This window comes from Peromyscus maniculatus, chromosome 11 (genome assembly GCF_049852395.1).
Source record: "Peromyscus maniculatus bairdii isolate BWxNUB_F1_BW_parent chromosome 11, HU_Pman_BW_mat_3.1, whole genome shotgun sequence".
Taxonomy (NCBI): Eukaryota; Metazoa; Chordata; class Mammalia; order Rodentia; family Cricetidae; genus Peromyscus; species Peromyscus maniculatus.
The window spans coordinates 88,373,343-88,397,312 of NC_134862.1; the positions used below are offsets into that span (position 1 = coordinate 88,373,343).

A 23,970-nucleotide genomic window follows, 5' to 3' on the forward strand; every position below is an offset into this window, starting at 1 on the left:
CAAAATAATTGCTATTTGAGACTGCTTAATATTGTAGGAATAATTAATGAAGATTCTGCTATGAATATCCTTATCTAAGGGTGACCATTTTATTTTAGTGGAATACAGCACATTGAAAGAGAAAGCAGCATAACATTCTAGACACATTTTCTATTGATGAGTCCAATCCTAAAGGTCTTAGGATAATTAATGTCTATATTTGCTAAAGACAGCACAATATAAATAGATTCACTCATCTGTTACAAAACCTTCAATCTGCCTAGGCTAAAAACATGAAATACAATCTACTTTATGACACTTTTTTTTTGTTTTTGTTTTTCAAGTTAGGGTTTCTCTGTATAACAGCCCTGGCTGTCCTGTAACTCTCTGTATACCAGGCTGGCCTCAAACTCACAGAGAAACATCTGCCTCTGCCTCCCTAGTGTTGTGATTAAAGGCGTGCGCCACTACTGCCTGGCAAGATTTTTTTTTTTTTAAATTTTTTTTTAGGAGGTAAAGCTTCATATATCCCAGGCTAGTTTCAAATACTATGCAGCCAAAGAGGACTTGGAACTTGGTTTTCCTGCTCTACATCTTGAGTAAGATTCCAGTTCTACTATGCCTGTGTAATTTGGTGCTGGTGATTGAAACCAGTGCTTGAAGCACACTAGACAAGCACGCCATCAACTGAGCTACATCCATCCCCGGATTTTTATTCTATGTATTTAGTTTAATAGAGCTAAAGAAATACCTTCCATAAAGTTGCCTCCCACCCCATTTTAATGTTGTAAAATAGGCATTTGATCTATCAATTCTAAGCCTTTCTGATGTTCACTTGGCCCCTATCCCAGAACAGTATTAACCAATGCCTTGTCTTCAGAGTCCATCCACTACAGTGTATCTACTAGATACAGGAAGTACTGTGTCCAGTGCACTCACCACTCAAGAGTCAACAGCTAGCACTCCCTGCAAGGGAGGGGGGGAGGTGATTTTCTACTAGACAACATACTTGAACGACTCTTATGACCCTTGTATGCTTATTTCGGAGGTGAGGGCAGAGAGTAGAATCAAAATTACAGTCCTCATGAATGTATGGAGTTGGCACTGTTACTTCTCCTAGTCACTGGAAACCCCTCACGGCAGACTACAGCATGTTAGGTCCCTTCCTTAAACACTACTACTGCTGTTCCCAACTGTCATGGCTAAATAAAAAGGGAGCACATACAAGTTCTCTTGTCATCACATGTCTTAGCTACTTATGAAAGAACACAAGGCATTTTCCTAAGCTGATATAAAATTTATTTTGTCTAGGACCTAGCACACTGTGAGAAAAAAAAAATTGTTTAGCCTGGATGCTTTCCTATGGTAGAAAATATTCTATTATGAAATTATGTATTTAAAGTTCCTACCCATTTGTTTTTCCACAGCCGAAGGAGTACCTTCTGAATTAAACAAATCTTTAATATTCGCCTTGTCAGTTTGTAGAGTCGAATTAGTAGTCACTACTTCAGTGGAAGCACTTGCTGGCTTGGGGGACACAAAAACACCATCTTCCAAGTCTTCGGGTGACGGTGCATCATGATATTCTAAGGAAGTCTGGTCAGATCTGGTTGAAGCAATGCTGTCTTCTTTGCTCACATCCAGTTTCTCCAGACGTCGGGAGTGGGTGTCCAGCGACCCTGCAACCACTTTCTGATGGCCCTTTATAGGGATATCCAGAGGGAAATAAGGGTTTTTATCACCGGTCTTCATCCACTCAGTTTCTGATGGGAGCTCACATTTATGGAAGGATGTACTAACAAATGCTTTTGCATTACGGTCATCTGTAGCCTGGGATTACGAAAAGGAAATGAAAGCATCAGAGTCCCCAGCTATCTATCCCAACCACACTGCCCTTTCCACACTTTAGTTTTTTTGAACTTTCTTAATTACAATTCATTTGTTTCAAATCAAATTTTTTAGCTGTGTAACTAAAAGTGAATTGCTGTTTACATTTCTCTAATCAGTATCAGCAATTAAGACAAAATACAACGTATAGATGATGAAAAATCATCAAGTGGGTAGATTTCTATTACTATTAATTAAAGTGGACTCCACAGACACTCTTTCTATATATAAAGCAATTAGACAAGGAAAGCAACAAGATTCTGGATGAAAACCAAACCATTAGGAAGTCTATGTAGCCCAGTGTCACTTCTGTCACCAATACGCAGCTCCTCAGCCTTTTAATAGTATCATAGTAAAGTACGCGCGCGCGCACACACACACACATACACACACACACACATTTTTACTTCTAGAAGATATATATTGGCTTAGTCCATGTTCTGGAAGGTCCCCCCGCTCCCAGGATTATTTTGTAGTTTCAAGACTATCCATAAGATTGCATACAAAAACAGAAAAACCCTGTGCTGTTACTCAAACTTACTCTCTCAGTCCAGTGTGTGCTCATGCCTTCCTCCATGAAGGAAATCCTGGTTTCTTTAAGTCTGAAAGGTGGAGTGAGGGATCTTCCAGGTGACAGAGAGGGAGATGCCAAAGGTGTTGTTCGAAGACCAGATCTGAGGATGGATGGGGGTGTAAACTCGGCAAATCCAGAAGAAGTGGCCGATAGAGCCAAAGATTTAGCTTTCTATGAGGAAGAGCAAAGAGAATCCCATTATTAGTGCTTGTAATTCACACAAGGGCAGACAGTAATTTCAAGGCATATATATTTCTATCTTCAAAAAACAAGTACAAAATTTTATTTCAGATTGGTGGGAAAATAAGAGATTCAATTAGAACTTTTTTTATATTCTTTCTAAAGGCCTTGACTTTTTCCTTTTTAACTAATAAAAAATACTATATGCAAAAATACTTGGAAAATGAAAAAATGTGTTTGCCCATTATTATTACCAGTCATTCCAAGTGTGGGTTTGTTTCCCTCTTAGTAATTTAGCAAGTGTGGTGGAAGAACAGCCTTTTCAAGATCACCTTATAACAGAAGTTCAAAGTAAAGCAAGTAAAAATAAGCCTAAAACCAAAGTACTTGGAAAAAAATATAAACATGATTATCACCAATAAAGTATGTGTGTATATCACTCAAAAACCTGAAAGCATTTTATAAAGGACATTTTATGATACTCATGTACAGATTTATATTATACTCTAAATAGTACTTTGAAACTATAAGCATAGCCAGGTGGTGGTGGTGGTGGCAGCGGCGGTGGCGCAAACCTTGAATCCCAGTACTTGAGAGGCAGAGGGAGAGTTCCAGGTCAGCCTGGTCTAGTTCTAGCACTGTCAGGGCTACACACCAAAAATCCCTCAATACAAAACAAAACAAACCTGAAAAATAAACACATGAAAGAAAAAAAAAGAAAGAAAAGCAACGCATTTGACCACCCATAGTTATGCCATAAACAGGTTAATTTCTCTGTGCTAATTGAAAAATGCTAACTCCGAAGGACGACAGACAGGTAATACTAACCTTAACTACAGGAGGAGTTTCAAGTAAAAGTAATTCTGAAGGCCTGGAGGTATTTTGATGCGGCCTTTTTAACTGTGAGCTTAATGGCAATGAACTGGATAGCAGACATAAAGGAGATCTTGTTGGACTTTGGTGAATAAACTCCAAACACTGAGAAGGCTGGGGGATAGGATGAACAACCAAGTCCAGTAATCTGTAATTAAATAGAAAAACTTAGTAACTTTTTTTTTTTTATTAGTTTCCAAACAATCACTCATATTTGTGTGCTCACTACCAAACACCGTACCATGTAAACAATGTTAGGCAGGTATAGTAATATAATAAAAATGAGAGCATTAGTTTTAAAAGTCTGAAGTTCTTTCAAAAGCAAAAGGGAATTAGGAATTGTAGACAACAATTTAAGAACAAAAAACTTCAGTAACCCATCTTCCCTTTACATGAAATTTCAACCTCCAAGAAACATCTTCAGGTCACAATATCTAGTGGACCACTTGCACAGGTAGTTCTTCCCATTATGTTTTTAGTGAACACATGTAGCCAAGAATGGCCTTAACTCCTGATCCTGTTGCTTTTGCCTCCCAAGTGCAAAGATTATAAGCATATACCACCACTCTCAGTTTATGGTCAAAATGCTTAGTGATAAAACCAGCAGTAGAGGACACGCTTTTAATCTCAGGGCTTAGGAAGCAGAGGCAGGTGGGTCTCTGTTGAGTTAAAGGCCAGCCTCATCTACAGATTTGAGTTCTAGAATAGCCAGGGCTATATGGAGAAAACCCTGTCTAGAAAACATACACACAAACCTACAGATTGAGTTCTAGAATAGCCAGGGCTACATGGAGAGCCCTGTCTAGAAAACACACACACACACACACACACACATCCCAAAACAAAAAATAGCATCATTTATTTCCTCCAAAATCAAGGGTGACCTCAGCTGAAAATGCTCAGAAAAGTGTGACCTGCTTTGCTGCTGCCAGAAGAAAGAAATCCTGGTTGATGTGTTTTCCTTGGAATCCCAGTCTTTTGGTTCAACTTCTTAGAGGGGGCACCAAACTGTTACTCAGTGGGGGAATATTGGCAGAAACCAAACCTGTGCCCCCCACACACAGATGACTAAAATTATACTTTTAAAATTATTTCTAATTAGCCAGGTGGTGGTGGCGGCGGCGGCGGGGGCGGGGGCGCACACCTTTAATCCCAGCACTCGGGAGGCAGAAGCAGGTGGATCTCTGTGAGTTGGAGGCCACCCTGGGCTACAGAGTGAGTTCCAGGACAGGCAGCAAAACTACACGGAGAAACCCTGTCTCGAAAAACCAAAATCTAATTAAGAAATGTTATAAAAGAAATACTAAACATCACAGTAGGTCTTGGGATTTCCTCAAGTTTTTTTGATGTGTTCCAAATACAAATGGACTTTCTAGTATATATATAAACAAGGCGAACAACAGAAAACCACAAGGTAACCCTTACAAAAATGCCAGAGTTGACTGGGGAATGCATTAATTTTTCTGAGAAATCACAGTTACAGTTATAGGATCTCTGTCATCTGAGTTAATATTAGCTTTTGATTACGCTTGAGACCTTTGGTTGGGTCTTCATTAGGGTCTTATTGCCTTCTGCTACACTCCACTGCTATGTTAAAAGAGAGCAAGACAGGGACTTGTTGGACACAATCACAACTAATGGAAGAGGCAGAGAACATTAGTCACAACTTCATTTACATCAGCTAACTATCATGTGGTAACGGAAATCATCTAACTAAATTTAGTCTAAAAAGTAGGTCCTTTCCAACTTTCAAAATGTATTCAATGATTAAAGCTCCACAAACATCTTTGGTTTCAACTATTTGTTATAAACTTATGCCAGGTAACTTACTGCTAGTATAAAAATCTCATTTTAATTTTAATAAAATCAGTATAATTTTTGACAGTACAACTAAAAATTTAAAGTACTCAAGCATTATTACTCAGAATAAAAAAAATGTATGGTCAGTAATGATTATGTCTTAAATATATACTTAATCACAATTTCATTTTTTTTTTTTTAATTTGCTACGCCAATTTTTATCAGCCTAAACAAGGAACTAAAAATAGCAAGTGAAGTGAAAAGGGCAGAACACCCGACCGGTTCCACACAGGCAGACACCCCGGAGAACGTCACCTACCGTCCCGCCCTTCTTCACTGCACTGCACAAGCTAACAGATTAAGTATCTGTTTTCTTACATCAACTCCCTAGGATTTGCTAAGGTTTTTGCAAGTCCACAATTTCATTTTTTACGTAAGACTTAAATATTAATTATTTACGTAAGCTGGGCAGTGGTGGTGCAGGCCTTTAACCCCAGCACTCGGGAGGCAGAGCCAGGTGGATCCTCTGTGAGTTAGAGGCCAGCCTGGGCTACAGAGTGAGATCCAGGACAGGCACCAAACACCAAAACAACAGAGAAACTTTGTCTCGAAGATAAAAAAAAAAAGAAGAAAAGAAAAAATTTTTTTAGGTAAGATCAAGTTATTACTGCAACTAAGCAACACAAGATACTTCAGTAAAGTCCAGGAGAAATAAATCTTCACCACGTCAACCAAGATTTAGTAACTAATTACAGAAACAACATTCTTTTAGAGATCAACAACAACAACAAAAACCTAAGTTTGACAGATTGTTTTCCTAAAGGTTTCAATATGGTTTGCTTATTTTTACTAAGCCACATGAGATAAGTAAACAGAATGTTAAGTATACTAAAAGCTGATTTATAATTTCCTAAAATGACTATACTCTTGTCCAAATTACAAGTATTTCAATTTTACTTAAGAATTTAAAATAGCACCTGTTAAAACTTAAGACAATTACAGTTTTTTCAATACAATCCATTAAAGTCTCACCTAGAGATTCTCTGGGATGTTTTTGAAATTGGTGTTCCAACAAATGCCTCAGGAAGTTCTGGATGTGGGAAAGGATGTACTACCAGAGATGGCTGTTCTGTTTTAGGACTACAGAAAAATAAAAATTCAATTTTAAGTTAGGTACCATATGGGTTACTGGCAAAAATGCTATGAGATTAGATGGGAGAAAGGACTTCTATTCTTTACTTTGTACATCTCTGCAGTTTACAAATAATAATCATCACTTGAAAACGTGAAATGGGGCTAGAAGAACTCAGTCCCAGTGTCTGAATTCAATCTCCAGAACCCACATGGTGGAGAGAACTGACTCCCACAAGTTGTCCTATGATCTCCAAACATGTGCACACATACACATAAATTTAATGACCAAACAATCCTTTAACAAAGTAGCCAATGTAAAGAAATTTCATATTTTATATTCTGTAATAAACTCGCTAACAGTGAGGGTGCCTTGCTGATGAATATTGCTGCTGTTCTGGAAAGAGTACATGTAGCAGGACTTACCTGACACCCTGAGTTTGAACCCTAGGACCAATATGGTGGAAGGAAAGAATCAGCTCTTTTAAATATTCCTCTGACCTCCACATGGGCTCTATGAGCTGCATGCCTTATCCCCCCACCACACACATAAAGTAAGTACAACTTAAAGGTAATTAAAAACAATACCTATTGTAAAGTGAGATGCCATTTCTAGGTTCATGGCTTGCCCACACCTCTCCAATTTTAGACAACACATTACTGATGAAAGTAGATCTTGTCAACACTGTTCCCGTTATGGCTTTCTTTGGAAATGCTGATAATGGTTTGGGTCTTGAAACTGAAAAATTAAGAATACAGGACTCAGTTGCATCTCTAACAAGGTTTTAATAAAAGAAAAAAAAAAAAGGTAACATGACTGTACAACACAAGGAAATGATTCCAGGAAGGGAATCATTCTGTATCTTTTCTAGCCTGAGTGTAAGCATTTTGCAATGAAATCTTACCTTCTTGAAAAACTGATGATGTTGACAGATGGTAAGGCTTAGCTCGCTCAATGGCTAATTTTCTCTGGACTCTAGGTAAAATTTTCCCATACTGGTCTATTATAGAATTTCGAGCCACTGATCTCTCCCGCAAACGTGGGTCACGATCACTCTATTGAACACATAATTAACAAAAATTTAATCTTCATGTTAGATGCTACTATTATATATTTATCACTGAAATTTTAATTATGAATGTCCTATAGTAAATTCCTTCTATCTACATTTTTCCAGCTCAGACTTCATATACGTCCTTAAAATTGTGTATATACCTATACATTCCAAATATCCACTCCTAAGCCTTGATTTTTCACAGCGAATACAAACAAAAGGAGCGTAACACAAAATACGCTCCTTTGCATGTACCTTCATGTGGGGAGAAGAGAAAGCCCTGAGTGTGTTAAGTTCTGAGTGAATGTGTGTTGTTTACATGGCCACGGGCATGCCAAGAACCAAAAGCCTCAGGCACACGGGAAGATGGAAAACACCCCCACTACACACACACAGAGGCAAAGGCTTCCTCCGGTTCATGTGAATGTTAAAGGCATATACAGGAAATGCAGCTTTATTCCTCTGGATATTTATGGCCTGAAGACTGCTTCTACCAAGATTAAATCAACCTGTCTTCTTGATCCAGCTGGATATCATAAGCTGTACCTCATTTATCTGTACAGAATAACCTAGCCTCCTTGTTCAGCTGTAGGCAATAGCCCCAACTCCCTGTTTAACTGCATATAATAAACAAGCTGAGCTTCCAGGGTGCTGTGGGTTCTCCCCTAAAAGAGCCCAGTGCAAATGATCCCAGCTTTTCTGTGTCTCTGTATTTCAACTCCTACTCTCTAGTACTCTTCCCTTCCTGTTCTCTAAGTGAACACAGTGGCACACACAGAATTCTGTAAGTAGTTCCCAATGTTAACCGTATCAATGAGGATTAACCAAGTTCAAGACAATGTAAAGCAATGGACATTAAACTAAGATCTTGTAAAAGTAAAAAAGGTTTCAGTTTTCCTCATTCTCTTGTTTCACACAATGAGAAAACTTTAATCATACCGTCAGATTATTCTTCAGAGTCTGGTTTAGTTTCAAGGCAGAAATATAATTGGCACGCTGTAAATGGTGAACTAGAAGGAATTCCTGATTCTGAACACTGGTACTGGATTGTAAAAATTTCACTAAACATTCCTGGAAAAACAAAAGAGATGTGTAAACTATCAATTTACCCTAAATTTCTTTAAGTCTACACTGATTGGTGATTAGTTACCTGTTCAGTGTCTGTAAATGGTAGCTTCAGTAAATCCTCCATTAAGCCCATCTCCTGACAAACTTCATAAGTGTGCTTCAATAGTTCTTCTATATTCACTCTGTTTGAGTTTTGTCTCAGTAGGTTCCAGGCCTCAACCATGCATCTGAAATCAGTACCAAAGGTTCAAAAAGCCATAGAACACATAGAAAAGTCACCTGCTTATAGTATTTCAAAGCTCATGTGCAACTATAAAATACTTGAAACAATTCATTTCTCACAGTGTACTAGGTCCTAGACGAAGTAAATTTTATTTCAGCTTAGGAAAATGCCTTGTGTTCTTTCACAAGAAGGTAAGACACTGGATGTACTTACCTATTAAAAAGCAGAACAGTGAGGTGAAGGATGACATCATTGCTACTGGACACTGTGGGCTTCATTGTCTGAAGATACCGGAGAGCCTGTTTGTGCTCTCCCTGACTCATAAAGGCTTCAATGATCTTTGAATGCTGCCACGACACAGGTTTTGCAGTAACTGGGTGAAACAGAAGATCTAAACCATTCTGCAAAAATGAAGTGTTAAATAGAAATACAGTCCTTTGTATTTAGACAAAGTAGTTAGCCCTCAGAAAGGGCAAGTAGTATTAAAAAAAAAATCAAAATTAAGTAAGCTTAATGTAAGCTAAAAGGAGCTAATCTATGGTAGAGTTCAAAGAACAAAGGCGTCATATCTTTGAGGCCTCGTATGTAAAATTCTTCCTATACCAATTTCATGCCCCATTAACAAATTCTGTCTTCTTTGGTTCACACCAAAACCCAAACACATCTCTTAACACAACACTCAGTGCTGCACCATTCCCAACCACCCACCTGTATGATCCCTTCTTTAAACACCTAGTAACCTGAGGTTATCAACTGGTATTCTTGCTGCTTAGATGAGAGCACTAGTTAAAGTGCTATTCCCTCTAGAAATAGACATCATCATCTTGTGTCAAAAATCAATCTAGTTATACATCTTTCTAGTATACTAACTTACAAAAGCTTATATTCCAAATGACATACTTACCTCGTAGTCATTATGATCTAGCAGCCAAAATCCTTGAACTAACTTAACTTGGCCCCAAGAAATAGCAAAGGCAGTAGGAAAAGATTCAATGGGAGTATCCATTTTGTTTGGAAAGGAATACATAATATCGAGTAGCAAATAAATGGTCTTTTAAAAAAAGGATTAAGGGCAATAAACAGAAAGAAAACAATCCTACATATATACTTAGAATAGGGAATACAATATAGAATCAAGGTTTTAAAAAAACGTGTTTACAAGGCTACCAGGGATATCCAGCTATGAATATTGTTCATTAAACATAGACAAAAGTAGTCCCATGCCAACCTCATTTCTCCTCTTTATTTTAGTGCTACAACAAAAGACTGAACAAAAATGTATCTTGTTCATTAAAACAAACAGTAAATTTAAGTAACCTGTTTAGTAAATTTAAAAAGAGCTATAGATCAAACTCTTATTTGGTAAAATCTGGCAGTTTAAACAAACACATTGAATGTCTAATAAATTACGAACAAACAATATATTAGACTAAAATGACATTAGGACAAAACATCGTCACAAAAAGCATTAAGGTTCAAATGATACCTGCGGCTGTATCAAGCTCACTTTAAAAGCTTGTTTAATGTGTGGGTGTATGGTGTGTGATCATGTGCACCCATGTGCTTATGAGTATGCTCAGGTATACATGGAGGCCAGAAGTCAGATAGAAGGAGATAACCCACCAGAGAGTGGTCACACCTTGTTTTGAATTTTTTGAGAAAGTCTCTCACTGAACCTGGATCTTATCACTGGGCTCAACTGGTTGGCTAGTAAGATCCTAACATCCATGTCTCTGCTCCCCTAACACTGGGACTGCAGGCACATGCTTGGGACATGAACTCAGGTCCTCATGCTTAGGACAGAAGCACTTCACTCACTGAGCCTTATTTCCAGGCCTCTGTGTGAACTTTAGTGTTCTCATCTGCAGCACACAAACGAACTCTACTGAGAACAGCAGCTTGGCCCAGCAGTATTCCTCCAACCTGCCGGTAAGTGCACGGCCACTCGTCTACGACTCCTCTCACCCCACTGCCAGCCCCAGAGCAGCGGCTTTTGAACACATTTGAGACTCTGATGAAAGGCAAGGTCACCCCAAGAATAAGTGGCCTAAGACAATTATTTTTATAACTTTCACATTTATCATCAGCCATCTGACCCTGACCAACTGATTCTGAGTTGAGAATATATACTTGGGGGGGAGGGGAGGAAAACATTTCATGAGACTGGGTTAAATATTTGAGAGACTTGCTCCTGGAATTTTATGATTTAGGTAATATATGTTATTAAAAGTTTAAAGGATACAATAGCATGTTTGCTTGTTTCAGTAATGTTGTCTAATAAATATATGTCGAGTAGTGCCTAGAAAACAAAGATAAAAATGTCAGTGCATTTTAGTCTTTTTTTGGTCTTCCACTTTCTCTAGCCTGTGTCAGGCATGAAAACTTCTTTCAGTTATGAACTCCCCCTCCCTCCACTCAGACTCTTGAACTATTACTGTAACCTACATGGATGCTAGCAGGAGGATATTTTCCTGTGCCTCCTTCATCCCGTTTCCACAACTTCTCAACTTGATCTCCTAGTTGAGAAACTAATCCGTCAATCATCAAGCAATCATGGCTCCACTTCCCTCTGCAATATGGGAAACATTACAGATTACCTGCATGAATATTAACCACTGATATCAAATGCTCAGAAACTATACATTTACCCAACGACAGGTGAGAAGCAGACTTCCTTGGTATCATGAGACTGTAGAAATAAAGTAGCACTGTCAGAAAAACCTCAAGTTGCTTCAAGTTCAGTCATTACCCAGGCAGCCATTGAAGACTACACGCTAGGAAAGAATGGGGTTTAACCAGTAAGATGGCTGAGACTGTTTGATTCTCCACCATTCTCAACTAAGGATTTGTCCCAGGTACTAAAAATATTTCTGTTCCAACTCAGAGCTGAATCTGATTTACTCATTCAAAAATGCATTACTGAGTACTTCCAATGTGATGCAGATACCACTCTTGCCGATTCCCGCACCTATCAAGAGCAAGAGCAGTTTTTATTTATTGAAACTGTCCTATGAGCCAGACATATGCTAAGTGCCCTGCATACTTAACTTCTGTATTTATATCGCAGCTTATAAAGCAAACCTTCCAAAGGACATGTACTTACAAAACAATGGCTATACAACTTTTTAAGTTCAAAATCATGAGTTACTGCCTCAAGATACAAGAGAATAAGGAATATTAAAACCATACACCCAATCAATTTCCCAAGTGCATGTCCATTATGCTAAAGCACTGGTTATGCTAAAGCACTGGTTTCCAAAATTCACAGCGCATGAGAATTACAGCTCATTCTCAGGAGAATCGAACCCAAGAAATCTGGAGTCAGTACTTGTAAGCCATGCCTTAAATGCTACTTGGTCAACTGGAGGAAGAAGACTGTCCAGAGACAGGATTCAGAGTCTAAATGTTTCTTCTGTTTTATTTCAAAACACCTAACTAGGCTATTCATTTTTTTTCTTTTACCTTTATGAGAAAACTACCAAAAATAAGAAAAGGAAAAAGAGATCAAAGTTTTAAAAACTGTTAAAACCAATAGGTTTTCGATGTGTAGAAGATTCTTGGGGGTGGAAGAGTGGTTCTTCAAACTCCTGTGACAGATCCCACATGACTATCATTTTATTTAGAAAAGAATCATGGTGCACTCTAATTAGGTCGGTGGCCAGTCTTCTATCAAGCCTACCAATCAGTGAGCATGGGAAACCTTTCTAGCTTCTGAATCTTCAATTTTCCTTCAATGTCTTAGAAGTGTTTACTATACAAGTCTTACACGCATGATTAGAGTACCCTAAGAGATTTTATTTTGAGGCTACTGTGAAAGGTACTGCTTCCCTGATTTCATGTTCAGTTTGTTTGTCCTCTGTACAAAGGAAGGCTACTGAGTTCTGTGTATTAATTTTGAATCCTGCTATTCTGCTGAAAGCGTTTATCAGCTGTAGGATTTTCTTGTTGGAATTTTGAGGGTCACTATGTATACATATCATATCACCTACAAGGCCCCATACCCGAGTTAAGAATACATACTTAGGTGGGGTGGGAGGGACATTTTATGAGACCAGGTTAGATATCTGAGAGTCCTGCTACTGGAATTTTATGATTTTGGTAATACACAAATACTTGCAAACTCAATGTCATTTTTGTCCCATAATGCTTTGTCTGGGCATTTTCTTCCGGTCCTACTGTCTTTTCCTTATATATTATAATTTCCGATTATGGTTTTAGGGGATTTCTGTGTTTGTCAACATATGTTTGGGATTTTCTTTGCCTCTAAGTTTTTCTGTCCATTTTTTTTTTGTTCTGATCAGATTTGCTGTTATTTATTTTTGTTTAGATTCCTGTTTGCTTTCTAATGAGAAAGAATAAGAAAGGATATATATTTGGGTGGGTGGGAAGATCTGGAAGGTGTTGGGGGAGGGAGAGTCACAATCAGAATATAGTGTATGAAAAAAATTATTTTCAATAAAAAAGTATAGACATTAAGTTAAAGCAAACAACCCAACTAGTAATGTCAATCATGACAATACTTGATGAAGAAGTTCAAATAGTCATTTTAGTCTGAGTGTAAATACTGTAGTCAGGTTGCACTGTACCTGGGCGAGCGTTCACACTTCTGCCGACGACTGGTATAGTAGTTCTGAATAATAGGGTAGTTGTAGCGTAGCCTTGACAGCTGCAGAGCATCATCTGGCGGTTTTATTAAAGTTGGGGAAAAAGTTAGTAATAGTGCCAAAACATCCCAAAATTTAGGTTATAACAATTGATTTTACTCTAATTATGTAATAAATTTTTAGTCTTGCTAAAATTTATTTACTTATTTATTTTTCAAGACAGGTTTTTTCTGTGTAACCCTGGAACTTGCTTTGTAGACCAGGCTAACCTTGAACTCAGAGATCTGCTTGCCTCTGCCTTCTGAGTGCTGGGATTAAAGGCGTGCGCCACTACTGCCCAGCCCAGTCTTGCTAAAATTTAATCAATACAAGACACACTCTTTAAAAAAAAAAATGTATGTATAAAGTTGTGGGGGGTGGGGAACAGATCTACAAGGAGTTTGAGAAAGAGCATAGGTTAAATATAACCAAAAAACACTGAATACACATATGAAAGCCAGGCATGTCAGTGTACACCTTTAGTCCCAGCATATAGGGAAGAGGCAGAGTCAGAGTCAGGTGAAACTCTACGATTTTGAGACAAGTCTAGTACAAGAGTTTCCAACCAGACAGGGATATACAGTGAGACCCTTTGTCAAAACAGAACAACAAAAGCATTAAACACCAGTAAATGAGGTTGTCAAAACCAAGGTTCCATGGGTCTAAGTTATAGGTAGTGATATTTTAGAAGCCATGTTTCCTCAAATTTGCTCTTATTTTACATGCTAATCCAATGAACATACACAGAGCCTCTGTGAGGCAATGAAGATACAAAGTAAAAAAGAATGATGACCAGAAAACATAATATGGACGCTCAGAACAGAACAATTAACACTATGGAGTTAGGATATTTCAATCATATTCATATATCAAATACTTTACCTAAGCCTTCAGGTAAAAGCCCAGAATGAGAAAACCACAGAACCATTTGTGCATATTGACAGATAAGTTGGGTAACCATATGCTTATTACTCAAGTCCACCAGTCCTACAAAAAAGAATCAACATTGGTTGTGTAACTTTCAATTTATCAACCACAAATGACAATCAAAATAGTCAACAGTGTGCACATATAAAATTTAGTTTATATTTAGTATATATTGAGTCAAAGTGAGGTTAAGCAAATCTCTAAAATGTTAAAAAAACTTGGGGTTAGGGATTTAGCTCAGTGGTAGAGCGCTTGCCTAGCAAGCACAAGGCCCTGGGTTCGATCTTCAGCTACACCCCCCCCCCCCAAAAAGAAAGAAAACTCACCAACTAATAGGCATTTTTATGCATACTACAATTAATTGTTTCATACAAAATGTAATTAAAATAGACCGAAAATAGATTGCTCAAATTAGGCCTTAAAATGAAATGGTACTTTTTCCTTTGCTGAAATGGCAAAATAAAGCAAAAACAAAACAACAAAAAGTCACTTCTTTCAATACAAAAATCCATGTTAGCCTCCAATTTTAAATTCTACTGGTAGTCAATTCTAAGGCCAGCAAGACGGCTCAATGAGTCGACGCTCACCAAAATAGCCATGAGACCTAAGTGCAATTCCTAGAACATACATAGACAGAAAGAACCAACCAGAGCTGTTCTGTGACATCTGTACAATATGGCATATATGCATGCACATTCACTATAGCATACAAATAATTAAAAAAAAATTCCAAGTAGAACAAATAATTTCCTCTTTACACAATGCCTCATCAAGTAAATAAGAACTTTAAGTGAATTAAGTAGAATTTAATAAAACACTCAATTGTATAGAGTGCATACCTCTTTCAGTGATGCCCTGGGCCTCCATTGCAAAACAACTTAAGACTGTATTAAGGTTGCTAAGAAGTAAATGGCACTGCTGGATAGACTGTATGGTTTGTGGATCGATGAATCGACATGAACCATCAAATAATGGTGCACCTTCCAAGGTTAAAATACAAGATTAGAATCAATGTACATTTTTCTGGAAGTTCAATTACTCTAAAGAATGATAGGCTTTAAAAATACAGGCTAGAACTGGCAACTATCAAGGAACTTAGAAAGTGCTTTAAATATAAAACCAGAGTCAAAGTAAGATTATAAACTCAATATAGGGCTACAGCTTATCCTCCTAACTACTATGGGTCATAAGATATGGATTTACTTTAATAAACCATTTAATCACATCAATATTTAACATGTGGCTAATGTAAACAATATCTTAATTTCTCAGTCCCTTAAATGAAATTCTAATTTTCTTCTTGTAAATTTACAATACTATACCTGCATTTGAATTATCATAAGAAGTTAAAAAAACAAACAACAAAAAAGCTACAATGTCTCCTTTAACCAGCATAAAATATTTAAAACTTCAACAGCTGAGTTACAAATAGCCAGGTGCGGGAGGCACACAACTGTAATCCCAGCACTTGGGAGGTAAAGGCAGGATCATCTTTTGCCACACAGCTATGATGATATGCTAATGTAGATTATTAATTAATGTGTTGCCAGTGAAAAGATTCTCTTAAAAAGTGTTTCAACGACTTTAATTAAATGTTTTCTTCCAGGACTGTAAATCTTAAGATTTTACATTCCTAAAACTATTACTGAGCTAGATGTGCTCATGCCTGTAATTCAAGCACTTGGAGGCTGAGGAAGGAGGCTCACCACAAATTCAAAGCAAGCATGGACTATAGTGAGAGGCTTGTGACATCCTAGGTTACTGACACCTTGTCTATCTGTAAATAACACATTAATCATGATTAGCTTTTAACTATTAAAATTTGTCCTGAATCCAGACTTAATACTTACAAAGCCTGTCAAATTCTTCTTTTGTGAGAACCACCTTATTCCATGTCCACTCAAGAACAAATCGTAGATTAGCAGCAGAATTTGGTTGTTCTTATTTGTATTTATAAAAGAAAAAAGATAAAAAGAATGATTACTAACTCCAAAATGAAGATCAGTTCTTTGTAGGAGGAACCAGGCAGGAAGCACCTTAACCAAGTTCATGAATTTAACATCAACTTGTACCAAATGTATCTCGATGCACCTTATTGCATGTTATTGCATGAACTATGCTGCCCAAGGTACAAAACCTAATAAAGTAGAGGAAGGATAGAGAGTGGGTATCACGAAGATCAATAAATAGAAACTGGAAAGCAATCTAAAACACACACACACACACACACACAAAAAAAAAAAAGCCGTGTGGTGGTGGTGCATGCCTTTAATCCCAGCACTTGGGAGGCAGAAGCAGGCGGATCTTTGTGAGTTCGAAGCCAGCCTGGGCTACAGAGCGAGATCCAGGAAAGACACAAAGCTACACAGAGAAACCCTGTCTCAAAAAACCAAAAGAAATTCATTTAGAAATTTCATCAGATTAAGGAATATTAAAAGACTTAAAACATGCTAGGCATGGAGGTACATGCCTTTAATTCCAGCACTAAGGAGGCAGAAGTATTTAAATCAGAGTCAGAAGTATTCAAATCTGAGTTTGAGATTAGCCTGGTCTACAGAGTAAGTTCCAGGACAGCTAGGGCTACCCAGAAGTACCCTGTCTAGAAACAAACCCCCCCCAAAACTAAAAAACACAAAAGATGCTGTATTCTTCCAAATCTCTCTAGCTATAAAACATTTCTGAAACATTGCTAAGTTCTCAATTGTTGTTAATCTTCATTCTGTAATCACAAGGTTTTTATAGGTAAGCATCATTTGTTTTTAGTTAAATAAAATTGAAATGAGTAAGAAACAGGATGCTTTCTTTCAAACTGGTTTACAACAGAACAATATGGGGCGGAGTACACGTATGCAAGTGTACATATACACATGTAAAGAGTAAAAGAAATACACACTACACTGTAAATGTATCTCCAGGGAATTTGGCAGACTGCAAAAAGTATATAAAAGTTATACAGCACATGACTCAGACTATGAGAAATGACAAAAATTGTAGCAGCAGTGAGCAGATTAGTGCTCAGGCACCAGGCAAGGAGGTAGACAAGGAGGGCAATGCTCAGAATCTTGGATGTGATACTGTACAAGAGGTTTGCTAGATTGCATTACTCACTCGGGAGAAAACTGTTATAAAGCATAGAGATTCACTCTATTATGTCATACTAGTTTATGTGAATTTATAATTATCTCATAAAAAAAGTTTAGCCAAAAAGTGAAACTACAAACTGTAATTTTAAAAATAAAGTCCAACTGTTACCTTCTGTTATCCATGTTCTGATGGAGCCAGTCAAGAGTCCCAGGGAACTTGTCTGAACTGCTGCTGACAATACAGCTTCTAACTGTTCTTCCTAAACCGTGTTCAAGACAAAGACAGATTGAAATAACAAGCAGTCAAAGGCTGGAAAAGTTAGGACTCCCTAGTTTGGCTAAAGGCGGAGAGACCATAAATCACATGCCTAGAATCCCAGCACTCACTCAGGAGGCTGCAGTAGAAGGATCACAAGTTTGAGGCCAAAGTGGACAAACCACTGAGAAAAGCAAATGACAGTAATAACCGGCCTCAGTAAGGAGGTGGGAAATCTCACTCAGAAGACTTGCAGGGCATGTTTGACGAAGCTAACTAGACAGTGAAGGGAATCCTAAGCTGTTTGTTTTTACTTTTATTGATGGTATTGGGACTGAAACTGGAGCCCAGGGCATGTTAGGCAAGCACTCTACCACTGAGCTATATATATCCTCAGTCCTCTTTTTATTTATTTATTTATTCATTTAGTCCTCTATTTATTTATTTATTTATTTATTTATTTATTTATTTATTTATTTATTTATTTATTTATTTATTTATTTATTTATTTATTTATTTATTTATTTATTTGAGACAGGGTTTCCCTGTGTCGTTTTGTGCCTTTCCTGGATCTTGCTCTGTAGACCAGGCTGGCTTTGAACGGACAAAGATCCGCCTGGCTCTGCCTCCTGAGTGCTGGGATTAAAGGCGTGCGCCACCACCGCCCAGCCTCTTTTTATTTTAAAATAGAGTCTCACTAAATTGGAAAAGCAAGCCTTGAAGACATTCTGTGGCCCAGCCTGACTTTAAACTTGTGATCTTGCTGCCTCAATAACTAGGATACATGCTTACACTGACAGGCCCACCTCTATGTGTGACTATTTTTTTTTTAAAAAAGGTGTTTTGCCTACATGTATAGATATGCACCATGTGTGCATGCATGATGCCTGCAGCAGTCAAAAGAAGGCATCAGGTCCCCTGGAACTGTTGTTACAGATAGTTGTAAGCCACCATATGGATCCTGAGAACTGAACCTGGGTCCTCTGTAAGAGCAACAAGTACTCTTAACTGCTAGCCATTTCTCTAGCCATGTTAGGTGACTTGGAGGCCAAATCCCGAGCATGATCAACAGCATGAGGATACATAATGATAGTACCATATTATCCACTTTTGCAAAAAACATGTAATAGATTTATAATTTAGATTGCAATAGAGAACATGCAATTCAAAAGAAAGAAAGAATATAGTTAAGTATCTCACTTGACTTAAACTGGAAGGCTGAATGTCAATAAGTCTTGGTGAGAGAAGGCCAGCAACAAGACATCGATTATAACTATCAGGAATGACTTCATTGAGAGACGGTCCTGATTTCTTTAAAAATGTCAAAGTCTGTAATAGAGAAATTAGTCCAACATCAACCAATAATCAATTCCAATCCAATCTAAGAAATACTTTAGTTAATATTTGAGTAACACTTAAAAACACCTATGGAAATAACAGAAGACTGACTAAACTGTAGGATCATAAGGGGTTTTACAGAGTCTCAAGAAATGTTTCTTTACCGTGAGTAGTATCACTCAGGCAGTTAAGTCACAGTAATTATTTTTACATGTGGCTGACTACTACATCTGAACATCACATTACCCAGAAACTATTTTTGCATCATTCTGATGTCAGCTTGGTATGATTTCTGAGAAACACTAGGGAGAAACCCTCTCCAGGTCACCACCACACAAAGGATGAGCCACAGTTGGGGTGTAGTCTTTATCCCCAGCACTTGGAGGCAGAACAGATGAACCTGTGAGCTCCAGAACAGCCATCAAAACACTGTGAGACCCTGTCTCCTAAGCAACCACCCAGATGCGATAAGGCCTATTCACTTACTTGGCATTCAAGTAGATAACATTCACACAAAGCCCCTAAAGCACTTCAATGCCTCTTCTAGCAAACTGTCATTAAAACTAAGGTATTAAGACACTAAACTCATAAACCTAGCAGAAACTATTATACAAATGCCATGAAAGTTTAAATACATGAAATCATGTGCATTTTAATATGCAACTTCAGCTTAATACCACACACTCTGCATGTTAATTCATACACATACCTCCTTCTGAAATCCAGCACAAGTTACATGAATAACTCCAGAGTTTAACAAACAAGTGGCATCTTAAAAAGAAAAAAAGATTTTAAAATTCAAATTAAATGTTTACTGTAGGTAACCAAATTATTATATAGAATAAATCACCATCCTCTTTTTTTTTTGTTTGTTTTTTTTGTTTTATTTTTTGTTTTTTGAGACAGAGTTTCTCTGTGTAGCTTTGGAGCCTTTCCTGGAACTCACTCTGTAGACCAGGCTGGCCTCGAACTCACAGAGATCCATCTGCCTCTGCCTCCCAAGTGCTGGGATTAAAGGCATGCACCACCACCGCCCAGACACGATAGATGATAGATTGATAGATAGATAGATAGATAGACAGACAGACAGACAGACAGAGACAGAGACAGACAGGCAGGCAGGCTGGCCGTTGATTGACCAACCGACCAACCAACCTACGGACCAGGTCTCATCACTGTGTATTCCTAGCCAACCTGGAACTCTATGTAAATGAGGCTGGCCTTAAACTCTCAAGAGCTCCTCCTACCTCTGCCTGTGCTGGGATTAAAGGCATGTGCCACCACACCCAGCAAGAATGAATTCTTAAGTAAACCTCTTCAAATATTTTCTTCTGATACAGTGACAAACTTTATTAGCAACTTATTAACTGACATATTCTAAAAGATTTGAAATAGTATTAACTTACAAACACATACTAAATTTCTCATGTACATGTAAACATGTGTATTAAAGAAGTTATCTAAGTTAAATGCTAGTGAGATATGAACAGAAGACACCATAGACACTAAACCAACATACAACTGACAACTTCATTTACACATTATTTCCCTCAAAGTATCATGAAAATACATACCAAAATTAAAAGTACTTGGGTTAAAAAACTGCTCTGGAGGCGGATATGAAGGAGAAACCCCTCGATTCAAACTTCTCTCATGGACTAGTATGTCCAGGATGTGATGTGGGGAAGTCCTACTTACAACTGAATCCAGTGACCACAACGCAAAGTAAGAGCAATTGTGTAGAGATTCTCCTGATCTAAAAGAAAAGTTAAAAGGTATTGAGACACTGATCAGTGATGTATAACAATATCTGAGGGAGAGGGATGAGAAAAGACAGTAACCATACCTTAATGAATCTGGCATCTGGGCATGATACCACCGATTTATGTCAAAAAGTCCTAAGTACACAGAAGGCTTTCCCTGCCCATATATGTTCACTTGCCAGGTGAAGACAGAAACACTAGTGTCAGGGGATAGCGCTGCAAACAAACAAACAAAAAAAACCAACAATTTTTCAGAAACAGAATAAAGAATCTAAAAGTACAACCACAACAGAATCACAGTAACATTTAATTCATTTTTCAATAGACTTATCAAAAACCTTTCTATCATGTGAGTCTCACTTATGCCCTGATGTTCCTCTGTAGCTATTAGGAAGGCTCTTTGCTTCAGTTAATACTTCAGTGACTTTAGAGACACCAAAGTAGAAAATACAAAGTGATTTCAAAGAAAATTCCACCAAGGATGGAACAGAGCTACCACAAAAGTTAATCCAATACTCAAAATAGATATTTTTTTTTTCTTTTTTTCTTTTTGGTTTTTCAAGACAGGGTTTCTCTGTCTTGTTTTGGTGCCTGTTCTGGAGCTCACTCTGTAGACTAGGCTGGCCTCGAACTCGAACTCACAGAGATCCGCCTGGCTCTACCTTCCAAGTGCTGGGATTAAAGGCGTGCACCACCACCGCCCAGCTCAAAATGGATGTCCTTAAGTACTGAGTTCTTTAGAGGAACTTAGTTGAGAAAGACAGGTCTAGCCATATGGTAAAGGCAAAACCAATACCTAGACTGTGGCAATGGACCAGCACCAGAAGGAGCCTCAACAGAAGAGAAAAGTAAAAACCTCAGATACCACTAATGGCAACTCCAAGAGGAAGGAAGATGTAGACAGAGATGAAGAAGAGAGACGGCGGCGTGTTAAGTTTCTGACGTATGCATTTGGATGTGGAAACAGGTTCACACAGGACATCTCTGGGATGAATGAACTCACTAAAATACAGGATCTAGATACATGAACAGCCAAAGGCCCTGCCTGAGGCATCTCCAGAACTGAAGGGACTGTGACATTCTGCTGTAGTTCTAGTAAAAGGAATAGAGTATCATCTCATCTACACAAGGAGAAGCAGGACTCAGAAATACTAATTAAAAAGGAGACCATCTTTGTGTTGAATTAGAGTCAAACACATGGATCTTTCATTCTTCAGTTCTGTATAGCAATCCAGAAAACATGAAAGATCTGAAAGCCTAAAAAACCGATGTAATCAGAACCTTAATTTGCCATTGTCAGAAATATAAGTTCTAGAAACCTGTCTAAGTCATAAGTCATCACACAGAATAGTTAAGAGTGCTTTGAACCAACCTTCTCTCATACTTTCTTCCCTGTCACCATGAGATGGGAATCTTTCTATACTCTGGCATCCCAACAGTTTAGTATTACTAGTCTGTCCCCTTAAGGGGAACATGCCACCCGCTAGATCCAGTGTGTATCTTTCTTCGCAGTATTCTAATCCCTGCAACATAAAATAAGCACAAATTTTAACATCATCTAAGTAAAAGTGCTCTAAAATTAAGTATTTCCATGCTTAAAAGTTTTTCCACACAAAAGCATTAACAGAACTAATCACTCCAAAGGCTATAAAATTATATACACAACTATAAATGCAAATACTAAGTTAGATTTACACTCTCAAAAACAATCACCAATACTGTTGTAAAGTTGATTAAACCATGGGAGCACTCATGCACTAGAAGCTAGAGCATAAAATACCCTAGATCAGCCAATCAATTTCAGTGTTCTCATATAAATTCTTAAGGATACGGTTTTATTTATTTATTTATTTTTTCCATTTTGAGACAAGGTCTCTCTACGTAGCCCTGGCTGTCCTAGAACTTGTCTTGCCTCAAAAGATTGAATATTAATTCTCAATTAAAAAAGAAACTTTTGCTCAATAAACAAGAACAGTTTTTAACAACCCTCCTTCCTCTTTTTTTTTTTCCTTTTTTTTCCCTTGAGACAGGAAATCACTATGTAGCTCTGGCTACCCCAGAACTCACTATGTAGACTAGGCTGGCCTTGAGGTCACAGAGATCTTCCTGCCTCTTCTTGGTGCTGGGATTAAAGGCTTAGAATTCTTTCTTAATCAGATTCCCTTAAGAGCTAACAAAAGGCTGAGATGTTCCCCAGGAAAATGTATAATCATTAGCTTTCATAGATACCCTAAAACCCACCTAGATCGCTAAACACTAAATTCTGAAAGCCTGTTCTAGAGTTGGAAATGTAGCTATTAGTAACATTCCTCTTTTTTAATTTTAGAAATTTGGTTAGAAAAATAAGCAGTCATCTGAGTATTCTGACGTATATACCCTGAGTGGCTCCCTAGCATATTTTGTTTGGTATGTTAGAACTAAGTTAGGAACATTTCTCCTGGGTATTACAGTTAGGTCACAAACACAAATCTCTCTATTGGGGGGGATACCCGGAAGAATCTAGAGCAGGTGTAAAGTATGAGGAAGCTTGTGCTCACTAACCTAATATTTCTTCTATCATGTGATGAACAATTTTGAGTAAGAAACTTCAGTACGATAAAGCAAAGAATGTAAAACAGAAAACAAAACAAAAACCCCAAAATGGTAACATTTCATTAACCACTTACCTCATATAAGATTTGCCCTGATGCCAAGCATTTTCTATCTCCAAAGGCCAGCTGAAGCAGATGCAAACTCAAAACATCCCCTTCACTGAAAGAAAAATTACCCAAGACACTAAAATATGGAGTTTGACTCATCTTCCCCATTTTTTACATGTGACAAACTGCAATTATATAGAACAGATTATTTTCTTGTTTGTACAAACTGTAATTAATGCAATATGTGGCAGTCTACCATTTTTTACCCAGTATTCTTTCCCAGCTATTCCTCTTTCAGTAAGTATATTTTAGTTATAGATACGGTTGCCTAAAAATATCAATTGCATTTCCTACCTTCCTTTGCAAGTCTTGGCCAATCAGAGTATGAACAGAATCATCCCATGGCAGCTACAGAGCACATCCCTTCAGAGATGTGTTCTTTTTTCCTCCGTACTCTTACCCATGATGACCAAGCCCCACCCAAGAAAGAGGGCTTTACAACAAGGACATGAAGCAAGGCACCCAAGGACTCGGGTACAATGCATACACAG

General features: G+C 37.8%; 1 protein-coding gene across 7 annotated transcripts in view; it reads right to left on the reverse strand.

Moving 5' to 3' along the window:
- Ahctf1 (AT-hook containing transcription factor 1) overlaps positions 1-23,970 on the reverse strand; it is a 55,134-nt gene that overhangs the window by 17,321 nt on the left and 13,843 nt on the right. For 4 of the 7 annotated variants that reach the window (XM_006974201.4, XM_076548051.1, XM_076548050.1 and 1 more), the window contains 23 exons: positions 23,447-23,531; positions 22,153-22,303; positions 20,864-20,996; positions 20,592-20,773; positions 19,727-19,788; positions 18,880-19,008; positions 17,593-17,683; positions 16,191-16,280; positions 15,180-15,320; positions 14,296-14,400; positions 13,357-13,450; positions 11,216-11,339; positions 11,013-11,069; positions 9,675-9,821; positions 8,984-9,171; positions 8,630-8,774; positions 8,419-8,550; positions 7,330-7,480; positions 7,013-7,163; positions 6,326-6,433; positions 3,449-3,641; positions 2,408-2,611; positions 1,389-1,809 (listed from right to left, as the gene is read on the reverse strand). In XM_006974201.4, coding sequence (XP_006974263.1) covers positions 1,389-1,809; positions 2,408-2,611; positions 3,449-3,641; positions 6,326-6,433; positions 7,013-7,163; positions 7,330-7,480; positions 8,419-8,550; positions 8,630-8,774; positions 8,984-9,171; positions 9,675-9,821; positions 11,013-11,069; positions 11,216-11,339; positions 13,357-13,450; positions 14,296-14,400; positions 15,180-15,320; positions 16,191-16,280; positions 17,593-17,683; positions 18,880-19,008; positions 19,727-19,788; positions 20,592-20,773; positions 20,864-20,996; positions 22,153-22,303; positions 23,447-23,531 — 3,284 coding nt within the window. The remainder of the gene's footprint in view (positions 1-1,388; positions 1,810-2,407; positions 2,612-3,448; positions 3,642-6,325; positions 6,434-7,012; positions 7,164-7,329; positions 7,481-8,418; positions 8,551-8,629; positions 8,775-8,983; positions 9,172-9,674; positions 9,822-11,012; positions 11,070-11,215; positions 11,340-13,356; positions 13,451-14,295; positions 14,401-15,179; positions 15,321-16,190; positions 16,281-17,592; positions 17,684-18,879; positions 19,009-19,726; positions 19,789-20,591; positions 20,774-20,863; positions 20,997-22,152; positions 22,304-23,446; positions 23,532-23,970) is intronic. The other 3 variants (XM_076548053.1, XM_076548054.1, XM_015993010.3) reach the window with 1 other exon arrangement.